This window comes from Euprymna scolopes, chromosome 5, assembly GCF_053919585.1.
Source record: "Euprymna scolopes isolate OS-2025 chromosome 5, ASM5391958v1, whole genome shotgun sequence".
NCBI classification, from domain to species: domain Eukaryota; kingdom Metazoa; phylum Mollusca; class Cephalopoda; order Sepiida; family Sepiolidae; genus Euprymna; species Euprymna scolopes.
Window position 1 is genome coordinate 16,075,053 of NC_136486.1, and position 14,728 is coordinate 16,089,780.

The 14,728-nt window shown below is 32.5% G+C and overlaps 1 protein-coding gene across 1 annotated transcript in view; it reads left to right on the top strand.

The window, feature by feature from the left end:
• LOC145276710 (spondin-1-like) overlaps positions 1 to 12,915 on the top strand; it is a 487,184-nt gene extending 474,269 nt beyond the window's left edge. Inside the window, exons 9-14 of the mRNA XM_080127905.1 lie at positions 297 to 540; positions 756 to 1,253; positions 5,225 to 5,395; positions 6,154 to 6,444; positions 7,387 to 7,568; positions 12,362 to 12,915. Coding sequence (XP_079984031.1) covers positions 297 to 540; positions 756 to 1,253; positions 5,225 to 5,395; positions 6,154 to 6,444; positions 7,387 to 7,568; positions 12,362 to 12,415 — 1,440 coding nt within the window. The 3' untranslated portion in view covers positions 12,416 to 12,915. The remainder of the gene's footprint in view (positions 1 to 296; positions 541 to 755; positions 1,254 to 5,224; positions 5,396 to 6,153; positions 6,445 to 7,386; positions 7,569 to 12,361) is intronic.
• Positions 12,916 to 14,728: the final 1,813 nt, after the last annotated feature.

Consider the following 14,728-nt stretch of genomic DNA (forward strand, 5'->3'; position numbering starts at 1 on the left):
AAGAAGAAGAAGAGCAATAACAATAATAATAATAATAATAATAATAATAACAATAACAATAATAATAATGATCATGATAATAATAATAACAATAATAATAATAATAATAACAATAATAATAATAATAATAACAATAACAATAATAATAATGATCATGATAATAATAATAATAACAATAATAATAATAATAATAATAATAATAATAATAATAATAATAAAGATGGTATCGGTGATGTAATATTCTTTGAATTTTCGAGTTCAAACTGATCGTTCAATATTTTTTTCCATAAACGCAGAGTCATAATATGGTAACGAAACCGCAAGAGAAAATCCACAAAATTACAAATCATTACCCGAACGGCCCTTCATCTCCATTTTACGGACCGAATCCCATAAAACCGATGGCGCATCTCACAATCACAAAGGAGAAGGAGAAATGCAAAGGAAATTCCAATGTTGATGACGGAGAACATGAGTCGCCGAGCACCGAGGAATTGGTGAACATGATGAAGAAGAAAGTACAGATGAAGAAAAAACTCCGTAAGTCAAAGTTTTTCTTATTTACTACAAAAGTTAATTCACATTTGAAAATTGCCAATGTTTGCACGAAAACAAAATCACGAAACATTGTCTGACACATTACGGCGTTTTCCGTAAACCGCCCGAACGATTTCGACGATAGCACGGTCCTCATACTGCATAAACACCCAAACTTTATATCTGTTGAATCATTTTCCCTTTCTATTTTCTAACAGAGATGGAGAAGTGTGAGATGAGCACCTGGAGCGAATGGACCAAATGTTCAGTCAGTTGCGGGATGGGATCCCAGCAACGTCGGCGCATGCTCAACCACGCCCACGTAACACCGGCCATGTGCAAGTCGCCGTTAGTCGAGACGAAAAAATGCTTTGAGCTGGCCGATACATGTGAAACCGGCTTAGACAAGAAGTTCGATCCGGTGCTGGAGAACAAGAAGAAACTGATGCACCTCCGACCGGGGAAAGTTCTGCCCGGGGACTTTATCTTCCAGCACCAGGATACTTTAGATACGCAGAGCAAGTGCGCCGTCACGCCTTGGTCGCCTTGGTCCCCGTGCAGTCACACTTGCGGACGGGGTATGAGGGAAAGATGGCGTATATTCACTTCTAAAGAGGGTAATCCTGAAATGTGTAATCTCCGTCGAAGTGAAAAGGATCTTTGTTATGGCCGTATTCCTGATTGCCGAAAAGCAGACATGATGAAGAATTGGACAGGTGTGTATATTATTACATCTATTTTTTTTTCATTTTCTTTCTTTGAAGATTGTAATGCTGGGTATGGGGCAGCCAAACATGCTGCCAACATTGTCCTGCTTTTTATTGAAACCAACCGGGAGCTCTTTTTAGTATCCTTGCTGTTCCCTTAAGTGCAATTTTATTGATCTTTTTTGCCCTTGGTTCACCAGGAATATTAGTTAGGTAGGACTTCAGGTTCTTATTCATAAGCCCTGTAGCACCTATAATAACTGGTCTGATTGATATCTCCCTAGGATTCCACGTTTTCTTTAAGGTTATAGTAATTCATCATCATTTATGAAGGCCAAATGCTACTCGAGTGTGATGGGTTTGTTGTTTGGGTTGTTTTGTCTTACGGAATATCCAAATATTTTCGAGTTATTTAATGCCGAATCCAGTAATTTTAGACAAAAATATTTTATACTTCAAGTTCTTTATATATGCGAATATTTATTCATGGGGTTTAGTTTGTTTTGTTTTTTTTTTTGTTTTTTTTTATAGGCATCACCACTCATCAAGGCAAAGAGTCCACTCGAGGATAAGGATTAAAGAGTGCACAGTAGAAATTGGACAATATAGTAATCGTTAGTAATGGAAATTCAGTAAATTTGTTAACAAGTGGGATGGCTCATCAAGAACTTGTTTACGTTAGACTTGAAGACAACCATATTGTAGTAAGCTGGAAAGCAGGAAAATGAAAAAAGGCATTCAGTTCTAAGAAAAAAGCTTTGTTCGTGGAATCTACGTTTAGGTTTAGGCACAACTAACGAGTGAGGGGAGTTATTGATAGTGTTTTCAGCTAGACGAGTGTTTCTTGTGACATTTTGGCGAGGGGGCATAGACTGAAGCTCAGTCGAACACTTTCCATGAAAATAACGATACAGCAGAGACAAACTCGCAACATCTCTTCTGTGAGATAGAGGTTGCAGGGAAGAGAAAAGGATATCTCCTAAGAAGCTTATTTTGAACTCTAACAAGGCAGGACAAGTTTACGATATATACGATATATATTTTTATATATATATATATATATATATATATATATATATATATATATATATATATATATTACGATATCTCAACAGGTTTCAGATTATGATAAAATGCCGATTTTGAAAAACGATTTATGCTTCAATTTATCTATATCATCAAATATCTATTCATGGTGTTAGGCATAGTTGTTTTGATTTTTATGGAAATCGCTCTAGAGAAGCCAATTGATATAATGATCTAAAAAAGAAATCTCACTTCAAGGTTTTAAAAAATATACCAACCATGAATGTAAGATGGAAGAAATTCTGACGCGGAAAACAGCAATTTTTCCCTTATTATCAGAAACATCGCGAATGAAATGTGAGGATCAAAGAGCAAAATAAAAAGTCAGGAGAGTTACGATGTTGACGAAAATAAAAAATACTCTTATTTAAAACATAGCAAAGCTTTTCAAGTTATTTAATGCTGAATCTTATAATTTTGGAAGAAAGATTTATGCCTCAAATTCTTACTATATTTCAATATTTATTCATATTTAATTTGTTTCTTTTTGTTTTACGCTATATCACTCCTCTTCAGATTACTAATGTCGAACTAAATAATGTTTTGAACCAAATTTTATGCTTCAATTGTTTTTCTCTTAAAATATTATTTCATGTTGTACAGAAAAATTAATGATTTTGCTGCTGTTTTTGCAGAATATGATTAGTTATTGCAACGGAGAAAAAAAAAAGATAACATCATTAGTTGGTGCATTTTAGGTAAGGGACCCAGTATCAACAGACAACCTGATTTGGTAGCGCCAGAGCGAGTAAGCCTTGGTGACATTGATACATTGTCAGTTGAATGGTGCAGATGATTATGAGAGGATTGAAAAAGATTAATAGAATGATTAAAATATCGTCTGTATAAATAAGCTTATAAATTTTAATTAAAAAATATTTGATCAATAAATTGGGTAGGAAATTATAATAGTTGAACCGGAAAAGCTTGTCAATTTATTTCACAACATTTTGTAGTTCAGTTGCCCTTTTTTTACACGTATTGGGTTAGGGGAAGTTGCAGCAGGTAGGTGATGGGTTAACTGTAGAGCAACCAAATGATTTCTTCAAGAAATTGCATAATTTTTCATAGTGTTAAGCAAATGATACTAATTGAGTTACAATGGCTAAAACTACCCGCTCTATCTGAGCATTGCCCCTATAGCCAGTAATTTCACCCTACTGTAAAGAAAATCATGGTGAAACGGTTCGAATGTGAAGAGGGGTGATGAGACATGATTATCGATGCCTGCGAAAACAGACTTGATACACGAAGAGGAAGATTATATTTGCCAATATTCGGAAGCTCCGTGTGGAGGTGATTATCCCCACTTGACTGTAAAATTCTGAGATTGTCTGGAATATTTTAAATCCTGCGATTTTATTTTCTTACTTTAAACACAAAACTGAAATCCATGATCTTCTGCTGATTTTTTTTTTTTTCCATAAACGTAAATATTTTTTGTTACTTGAGCCGTCTGGTAACTATGATCAATTATGAGTTTATCTGTTTAACAATCAAGTGTATTTTATTGCTTTCGCGTCCATACTGTTTATTTTGAACACATAAAACTTGAAATAAAATACGTTGCACATTCATTCTTGTCACTTCTAAATCACATACGAAGCGAAGCAACGCAAGGTTCATTCGACCAACTACCGCGATACTACTATCGATACATGCATCTCCCACACCTTCAAGTGTTGTGATACGTAATATACATGCCGTAAACTAATACATATGTTAATCTTGCATAAGTGATGACGTAGCCTTTATTGTTTCGTTGTAATTTTCAAGTTATCTAATGTAGTATTATATAATATTAGAATCAAAAGTTGGCCTTGTGTTCACTTTCGAAAGCACTGTGATTCTCGTTCCGTTATTTCACTATTTTGTTTTCATAATGACAGAACTTTTGCTGTGTTCTGTATTTTAATACATCAGCTTAACACTTAAAATTGGCAGTTTTTGTTTTGTTTTACCTTAGAGCAGTCATTTTATTTCCTTTATATATATTGTGTAGGACGATTTCCATAGAATGTATATACTGTGTTCAATATTCATTATATGCTATTAATTGAAATAAGTTTCTAGTTATCCTAGATCGTATGGAAATTGTTGCTTGCCACCGTTCACAACATTATTGATATATTAATGCAGTATATATGATCAGATTTGAACCCGCTGTGAGGGTACCCATAGGAATTATTAAGGACCTTACACTTCGTCAGGTAAATACTTTTTAAGCTTGTGCCTTAAGGTTTATTCTACCCAGGGTCGCATTAATAGGTTTATTATAAATTTATAATTTGCCAGATTCTATTGAAGTCAGGAATCTGTTCTGGGTAGAAATCCTAAGTAATTCCTAATTGTACTGTGTGACATACTACTTCCGTGGATTAAATAAAGAGTCCCGCTCGAGATTGACAGAAAGATTCTATTTTTTTTATTTACACGGTGGTCACCACTTATCAAGACTTGGAAGCCACTCAGGGATAAGTACAGTACGTTAGTGTGGAGATTTGATGAAGTGTTTACTTAAAGGGCGGTTCATTAGGAATTTGTTAACGTTGGACTTGAAGACATCCAAGTTGTAGTCAGGTGGAAAGCAGGCAGACGGAACAGAGTTCCACAGGCGGGCAGTTCTAAGAAAGAAGCTTTCCGAATTCAACAAGATATACGTGAAGAGATTTGGAGGTTACATCAGCTGAAGTGTTATGAAAATAACACTAACGATGAAAACAGTAGTTTGAAAATTACAAATAATCCAAATAATCAATCCTTTTATTAAAAGCTTAGAAATATAAAAAAAGTATTTTCTTTTTTATACACAAACTTTTATGATGTTTTATATTCTGCTTTTGCCTTCTGTATTCTGATAAAAACATTAATTTCTTTCTTTTCCCTCTCACCAGTAATTTGTACATCTCCACCTGACGACGGCCCCTGTAGAGCTAAATTCCAGAGATTTTACTACGACACTCGGATGCGGAAGTGTCTTCCATTTAATTACGGGGGATGTCGCGGAAACGAGAACAGATTTGATACTGAATCTGAGTGCCTCGCCGCTTGTGCTGATCAAATGCGTAAGTACACTATCATTTACTATTTACGCTTAATGGTGTTAGACAACTTTGCATCCTGATCACGGCACCGATTATAATGATAGAAATGAGATTTTACAAGTACTGATTGAATATATAATGTTTGAAACTGTAATACTTGTCATATAAATGCATAAAGTATATGTTATGGAGACATTATCGCACGATATAGCGTATGATTTTGTTTTCAATTAAGAATTTTTCCTATAAACATAAAAGACGGCGTAGACAAAAAGAACACATTTGTCATAAAAATATTTTTCGCAACTACCCTTCCAAAATCCTTTAAACAGTCATATTTCTTGCAAAGTATAATAAACAAAATATCTCACTCGTCAAAAAATATCATTTGTTGCTCCACATACTATTTTATATATACAATTCATACTTTTCATAGAAACTTACTGTAGGTTGATTTTTTTTCATTTTCTTTATTTTAAGATAAATGTTTTCTATCGAAACTTTTTTACTGTTGTTAAAATAATTTTATACGCGTACGATATATTCCGAAAGTTTACGGCGCAACATCTACGGAAAACGAGTCGTTCTCTGCACATATACTAATATCATTTATTTACTATTTCTGAAAGTGTACATATAGCTGAGATCATTTTACATTGATTGATATCACATATTGATACGCCATGAAATACACGATGAAAATAGCCTTATATTGTTTGTTTTCATTATTTAGTTTGATAGATTAGGGAAATTGAAGAATGATGAAATTATTCTTTCAGGAAAATTGCATTTACTCCGCAACAGTGAAGAACTGACGAAAAAATACAAAGAGATGCGACGATTGAAGAAGGAAATGCGACGAAAAATGAAGAAAGCTCGTCGTCATCGCCACGTCAGTCCCCGAATTAATTGCATGGTCACCCCGTGGTCTGATTGGTCAGCCTGCTCGGTTACGTGCGGCGATGGCTTCAAAATGAAGAACCGGATGATAAAAGTCGAACCGAAAAATGGAGGAAGAAAATGTCCGAAGAAATTGGCTAAAAAGAAGAGTTGTCGTATTGCAAAATGCCGTAAGTGAAATTTTAATTTTATGAATTCAATTCTCTTCATGTGTATACCATACGTTTCGAACGTTTGTGGACACCTAGCACAAACTTATGATACAATTCCCCATTAAAAGGCCACCTTAAGTAATTATTGAATTTTACGTAAATGGCATAAAATTCATATGCTAACTTGCGTTGCGAGCTCGCTACGTCTTCAAAAAATTAGCTGTTTGAAACACTTAAGACCAAATTTTACATTTGGTCTTAAGTGTCAACATCGTTTTCGGCTCATTCATAATCTTTTATGCAACATCATCATCATTGTCATCATCGTCCTCAGCATTATAATTAGTAGTAGTAATAGTCGTATTTCTGTTTTTATGGCTGTTGATATTTTTTCAGTTATTGTGTGGTGACGGTGCGACAGATGGTATTGTTATCATTGTTAGTAGTTTACTATTATATTTTCCAACCATTATTTTTATATTCCTTTTTTTAGTGTCTTATTGAGAGTATTAAAATTTGTGTTTTCTAAATATTCCTAACATGATTTTCGTGCAGTGTTATTTATTAATTCTAAGTTGGGTTTGGGTAATAAAATTTCGTCTCTAAATATGATTTCCCGGGCAACGCTGGCACACGAACAGGCTAGTAATAATAATAATAATAATAATAATAATAATAATAATATAAATGCAGACAGACTTATAGTTTTAGTTATTCAAGAACAAACACATAACATATATGTCAGCGTTTATTGTTTTCAAATTAAATCAAAACTGTAAATAATTGTCATCAATTTTACTAATCGTTTATTTTTGTTTGCTTGTTTTTTGTTTTGTTTTTTTGTAATATTTTGAATCCGTTATATTTATCTAGATTTGTCTAATCAGGAAAGTTTCACAAACTATGCCACAATCGTTTTTATTCGTGTTGTACGTTCTTTGTTTCCTGTTTTGTTCGCAGCTGTCGACTGTAAGATGTCAGAGTGGCAAGAATGGACTGAATGCCAGGCGACGTGTGGCATGAAGGTGATGAAGGTTCGAAGGCGAAAACGAATGGTCAAGCCGAGAAGAGGCGGAAAAGCCTGTCCTCCAAAAATAGAAAGAAGGTTATGTAATGTACCACTTTGTGAAACTGTCGAAAACGTAAGTTGTTTTCTACAAAATCTATTTTTCTTCTATCAATCGAACTTGTCCGGTGTTGTCCCGGTTTTAAATTCGGGAGATATGATAAAATAGTGGGGTATATACTATCCCACACTGTCTACCAAGTTCCAGCCTCTGTTAAATCGCCGCAATGTTGCACCCCTGTGCGTCTTTACAAGTACTTCAATGAAATGTGTCTTGACGAACTTGTTGCAATTGTACCACTTCAACGTAAATACGCACCTCAAAAACACACAATGAGCACACCTCTTCTCTGTCGCCATAGAAGTCACCACATACCGGAAAGCTTCTGATTCTATCAGGTTCTTTTCTCGAAATATTTGCCTTCAGAATTTCATCCTTGCTTTCTGTTTCTCCGAGTGTACTAATATTCAGAAATCTAATTACAATGGGAACTAGTACCTTGTTACCCAAATCCCCGCTTAGGACTTCCCATAAAACGTGCCCCTAATTTACAGCAACTTCTTGCGGTCAATAGCAGTACGCATAGTTAAATATGAATATAAGTAAAAACAACACAATGGCCGGTCATAAAATACTCATAAATATTATATTTTAATTAATGCAGAACTCTTATTAATTATAAACAGAAATACGTACTCATTAAACATAACGTTAAATCCATTTTAAAAAAACTGAAGTAAAACAGACGGAATAATGTGCATGCGAATATTATGTTTTTTTTCTAAACTGTTCACTTCTTGTAAGGAAAAAAAATTATATTCGAACTGAGATCGAAACCAAAACCTAAAGACAGTGAGTCAAGTACGATAACCATTAGGCCAGATTGACACGTTCTGTAAAAATTATTTTCAAGCCTACTTATTCTTAACATAATTAATCTGTTATGTGGACAATTCACGCATGCGCATTCGTGAAATAGTTGACAAACAGATAAAAATCCGACAACCCCACGTACCAATTTTTGCATTTTGACCCCTTAGCAGTCCTTTGTTCCGGATAAAAACCGATTAAAGAGTTATCCACGTGTCTGAACAGCCTATATTCAAAATGTCAAGTATGTAGACCATGAATGTTGAGTATATAGGTTGAGAATTGTGCTCACGCACATACACATTCTCACTTTTATAGACATGTAGATTAACAGGAAAACGTGCTATAAAAAAGTTTTTAAAATTTTAATAAAGAAACAATAATTGCACCATATGGCATATCAATGTTATTAATAGCTATGCTATAGGATATATACAATTAAATATGCATCTCATTGATACAATAATATATACGTGTATTATGCGGAGAGACTGACGGGGGAGAGACCCTTAACCCTCCGAGGTCGTGGGGGCGCTGCGTTATTTCATATAGCGTGACTTGAGCAAGAATAGCATGGCGGCGCCTATCTCTCTTCAAGCTTCAGATACATGCAACACCTGATATTACCAAATGGTCACCCTTTTTAGTACTGGTTATGCTAAACTTTGCTTAACTTCGGAGATCTTACAGGAACCGGTGTGTCAACGTGATTATGCCGTATCTCATATGACCACGTATTATTCATGAGTATTTAATTCTGTTAAAATTGCAAGATACGTACAGCAGTCATTCTCCATATATACGAACATTTGACACTATTACTTTCTTTCATTATGACTTTGTCACTGTTCCCTATATACTAACACGTCATGATTGCTTTATCATCCATATTCCATTCGCTTCTGCTGCATTAATGTTGAATGTTCCTTGTATTATGTGTTACTTAACTGAATGCATAACAATCGCTTGTTTTATTACCAAAAAATAAAACAAAAAACATGTAAAGTAAGTTGTGTTCAAATATTAGTTTCTATCATAAATACAACTTTTATCTTATTGCGGATTAATTAACAAACTATTGGCCGCACAATAAGCATATCAAATTATAAAGATGTTTCAGAGAAAAGCATATAATGAAATTTGTTTGGGATTTGAATAGTTGAATTTTGAAAGAGCTGCGAGTCAGATCAGCCGCTGTGTTACTCCAATCAAGCTGAGTCCTTTGGGGCTCTTAGCCAAGAGATTGTCCGTCGAGTCAGCAAAAATTTAATGCTGTAAGTTTGTCATTTACCTAGACAGGCGGGTACTTTCTGTGCTCCAGAAAAAGATATATAATAAATATATAGTTTTTGTTTATAAACTAGATGTTTTATTTTTCTTGGTATGAGAAAGCTGACTAGATTAACAGGCCTAGCCCCAATTAATGTGTAAAACGATCACTGATGGTGTCCGTATATATATATATATATATATATATATATATATATATGTATATATATATATATATATATATATGCATTAGTTTACTTCAGTCTTGACAGACTATGGATACCCACTATAAGGGTGCCTGCACGTGGAATTGTTGCGATACTTTTTGAATGAATTATACGAAAGTGCATATTTACCTAAATGCGAGTTGGGAATAATTTACTCTTTGACCAATTTAATACCCCAATGAGTAGCGGCATATGTATTATTTTTTTAAAATATAATTATCCACTAACACGTGTTTCGTCGTCTACGACTCATCAGAGTGGTTGAATCTAGTGCCACTGCTTGAATGTATCGCGTTTTGATGTAATTTGTTTTCGTTTTTGCGATATTTCTTTATATGAATTATACGAAAATGCATTTTACCTAAATGCGAGTTGGGAATATATATATATATATATATATATATATATATATATACTAGCATGGGTGCCCGGCGTTGTCCGGGTGTTTGGTGGTGTGTGTTGGGCAAAACAGTTTAAAAAGAGGTAGTAGGAAGGTACGCTCGAACCCGTATCGCGAAGGAGGAAAAGAACGGGAAAACGTGACGTCTTTGCTGTTACGACCACCGGCAAAGCGGAAGTGACGTAGGTTTAAATTAAGGCTAGACAATCGCTAGACAATCGAAAAGAAGGATGAATTTCGAAAATATCGGCGAAAAAAGCGACCCCTCCCTGTTGAAAATGCTCAGTTGACAGTAAAGAAATTAATGTTTTTAGCCAATTTTTCGGTATTTGTCGTCTGAAGGGTCGAGCTTCAAAACGGTTCTGATCTTGTGAACATCCGTAACCTCGGTCGAAAGTTTAGGCATACATGCAAACATACATACATAGATTTATATACTGCTAGCTCAATTTTTCGACCCAAACCGATTAAAAAGCTTGCACTATCTCTGAATAACCTTTATGTAAATTTTCAAATGTTTAGACCAGAAATTGTCAAAGTAATTTGGTAGATACCACAGAGGTCAAATTTTTATTAACTTTGCCCCCTATTATGACCCCTTAACATTTATTGTTTTAGGCTCAAATCAAGTTATTAAGTTAGATCCATATCGAAGGAACCTATATCTAAAATTTCAAGTGTTTAGACCAAAAATTGTCGGAGGAGTTTGGTAGAGTTCTTAAAGCTCAAATCGTTGAATTTTGACCCCTTAAAACAAAATGTCTGGCCGAAAACGGATTACAATTCTTTTCCCAAATCTCAGTACCCTGTATATCAAATTTCGAGTCTGTAGACTTAAAATTTACAGAGTTATTGTGTGGGGAAATGTACACAGACAGACACACAGACAGACATTTCACGTTTATATATATATATATATATATGTGTGTGTGTGTGTGTGTGTGTGTGTGTGTGTGTGTGTGTGTGTGTGTGTGTGTGTGATACATTAGGTGTATTAGAATTTTTGTAGGAATTTTTGACACCCCTAACACGAAACTGCGAATAAAATATAAAAAAACTCGTAATTTCTCTTGTAAAAGTGGGTTGTTTATTTTCTTTATGGATTTTACTTCCAAAATAAACTATTAAAGTTGTTTTAAACGTAATAGAAATATTTTTTTTTATTTTTTAAAAAACAGTAATGAATTTTACGAACTCAATATTTTTCAATTTTTAAATTTTAAAAATCTATCAAAATTTTTCTATTGATTCTATTTTTACGATAAAAATATCGTAAAAATAGAATCAATAGAAAAGTTTTGATAGATTAGGGTCAATGTGAAATTTTATGCTCTTTCCAAGAAACTGAATATAATATTTAAGACAAACGTTTTTTTTTTTTTAATTTACGCCTCCTCCCCATTTTGAAATGTCTATTAAAAAGTAAATAATTAATTTACTCACCAAAGTGTTATATATCACAAATTGAAGAAAAAAGGTTAATAAATAATATATTCAAATTAAAAAAAGTAATGTTTTTTAGAAATTTACCTGTAAAGTTCGAAATTAAAACCTTTTTTTTAACTACGTTGTTTGTTTTTTCTTTTGTTTTTTTTTTTAATGAAACCTTGGTCCTTGCTCCTTTAATTGAAAAAATAATTAGGGCTTGCATTACATTTTTCGCGTAGTTATAAGCTTGGAAAGACAGAGGTCGAATAATTCACGCCCCCCATTTTGAAATGTCTATTAAAAAGTAAATAATTAATTTACTCACCAAAGTGTTATATATCACAAATTGAAGAGAAAAGGTCAATAAATAATATATTCAAATTTAAAACAAAAAAGTAGTGTTTTTTTAGAAATTTACCTATAAAGTCCGAAGTTTAAAAACTTTTTTTTAAGCACGTTGTTTGTTTGTTTTTTTTTGTTTTTTTAATAAAACCTTGCTCCTTTAATTGAAAAAAAAATTAGGGCTTGAATTACATTTTTCGAGGAGTTATAAGCTTGAAAAGATGGGGTGGAATTATTCACTAATTTTCACGAAATTTCTGACACACCTAATGATGCATGTATCGTAATAATTTTGTGAAATCCTAATGCCGTTTCATCTTCATCTTTTGCAGGTGGATCCCAGCATTAACATGATCAAGGAAATGCCTCCAACCGAAGTGGCCTAAACATTTCTTCTTTCGCCCACACACATGCACACAAAAAATATTTTATGAACATCAGCAGACTGGCACTTGGTCATCATAAAAAAAAACAATGCTTGAATGTAGAAGCAATGACTGAACGATTATTATTATAAATAATATTATTATTGTTGTTATTACTTTTATTATAATTATTATTATTATTGTAGGGTTCCATTATTTTTTACCAGAAATTGGACTCTATAATTAATGTAAAAAAAATCAAATGTGTAAATTATAAAACAAAATAGAGTAATATTTAAAAAAAAAATGATTTTGGAACAAAAAAGGAAAACGAGTTAAATCACCTGCCTTTAAATGCCGACAATATCTAAAGATCGTGAACGGATTGAAAACATTATTAAAAAAAAAAGGCAAAAAACTATTGATCAAGATAAATGAAAGTCAAAAAAGAAAATTTTAAAAAATGTAATATACAAGGGAGGAAACTCTGGATATTTTTTTAACGTATCCAACTACAAAAACTATATGAAAAAAAAAAATGGCCGCATTGATATTTTAGAGAATTCAGAAAAAAAAATCCTAAGAAGAAATAAAAGACAATTCTCATCCAAACATAAATGAAATAAAATGAAATAATTAGTCAGGCTACTAAGGCTAAGTCTGACTCAACAGGTAAACAAAGCGTGTATCTTTTAAAATCGAAAGAATGCTAAAAGACAATCTCATCGGCATTCAACGGCATTCATCGGCAGTTATCGAGCTTCATTGTTTCGGACTGACTTATCAAACAGAAAATCAAAAATAATCTAAATTCCTTTTTTATATAATGTATTATGAATATATATATATATATATATATATATATATATATATATATATATATATATATATATATATATATATATATATATATATATTACAATTTTATACTGGAGTATTGATTTGAATAAATGGTTGCTTTAAGTTTCATATTAATATCAAAAGACGAGGCTTGAACATATGAGACAAAATTTGCAACAGAAAATATCATAGCCAAAATTGTACATATAAATTCGGTGGATAAGATTTTTAATGCCTGCGCAAAAATAAAAGCTGAAATAAAAAAAATATATATATATATATATATATATATATATATATATATATATATATATTACATAAAAGATGTCAAAAATAAAATGGGAAATGAAATTTTTAAATAAATACACGCATACACATACGCTTCAATACATAATTATTACGAAGAAATTATTTTGATATCAAAAAAATAGAACTTGCACATACATCAATATGCATACATGTCCATACATACATGTAAAACGCGGTAAATGCTGCACCCCAAATTATGTTCTAATAACCATGTACATTATTACTTCTTGCTGTCAATTAAAATAAAATGTCATCCAAATCTAGATTTAATGTATTCGTCCTTTTATTCTTTAAGGTCTCAATTTACATATATTTGATTCAGCCCGTCTTGCATTAAAAATTCATATATATATATATATATATATATATATATATATATATATATATATATACATATATATATATGTATACATATATAAATGTGTGTGTAAATATATATTTCGTGTTTCGTTGTATCACAGCTAATCAGTGTGGATATACGGCCAAATGCTTAATACGAGATGGAAACTAAATTGTTTTGTTTAATTCTTTTTTTGTTGTTGTTCTTATTACATTCAGTGTTCTTGTCCGTTTCCCATTGGAAATTGGCAACAACGAAGCGAAATTTTCACGTTAATATAAACATTATGAGAACCGAAGAGTTTGTTGGGTTTTTTTTGTTTGTTATTTTACGGGGAACTTTGTATCATTGCTAATATTAATTGATAGTTTTACTTGCCAGAGAAATCCGTTTAGAAAAGCATGAGATTACGTTGTTTCTCAAATTCTTACATACTCTTGCTTTAGAGTATTCAATACATATATATGTAGTTGTGGGAGGAGGAGATAAACACATAGTTATCTTTCATTTATTTAAACAATTTTCATTAATGAGACCAGAGAAGTGAGTTGTTTTTATGATTTGACTCTACGAACAGACTTTGCATTTTTGAATAATCGTATGACAAACTAGCTTAGTAAAGAAGCACATACAATGTAGTGCAAGAGCTAACATAAAATATTTTATTTAATGATTTACATTACCGTGCTTGTTCGCTGACATATGGTCGAGTTTCATCGATCACATATGACCAAATCGATTAAACCTGGGTACGTCTAGCAGAGACTGAGGTATAACCAATGAAAAAAGCATGTATACATATATATATGAAATAAAATGGAGGTGGAAGGACCTGGATACTCAAC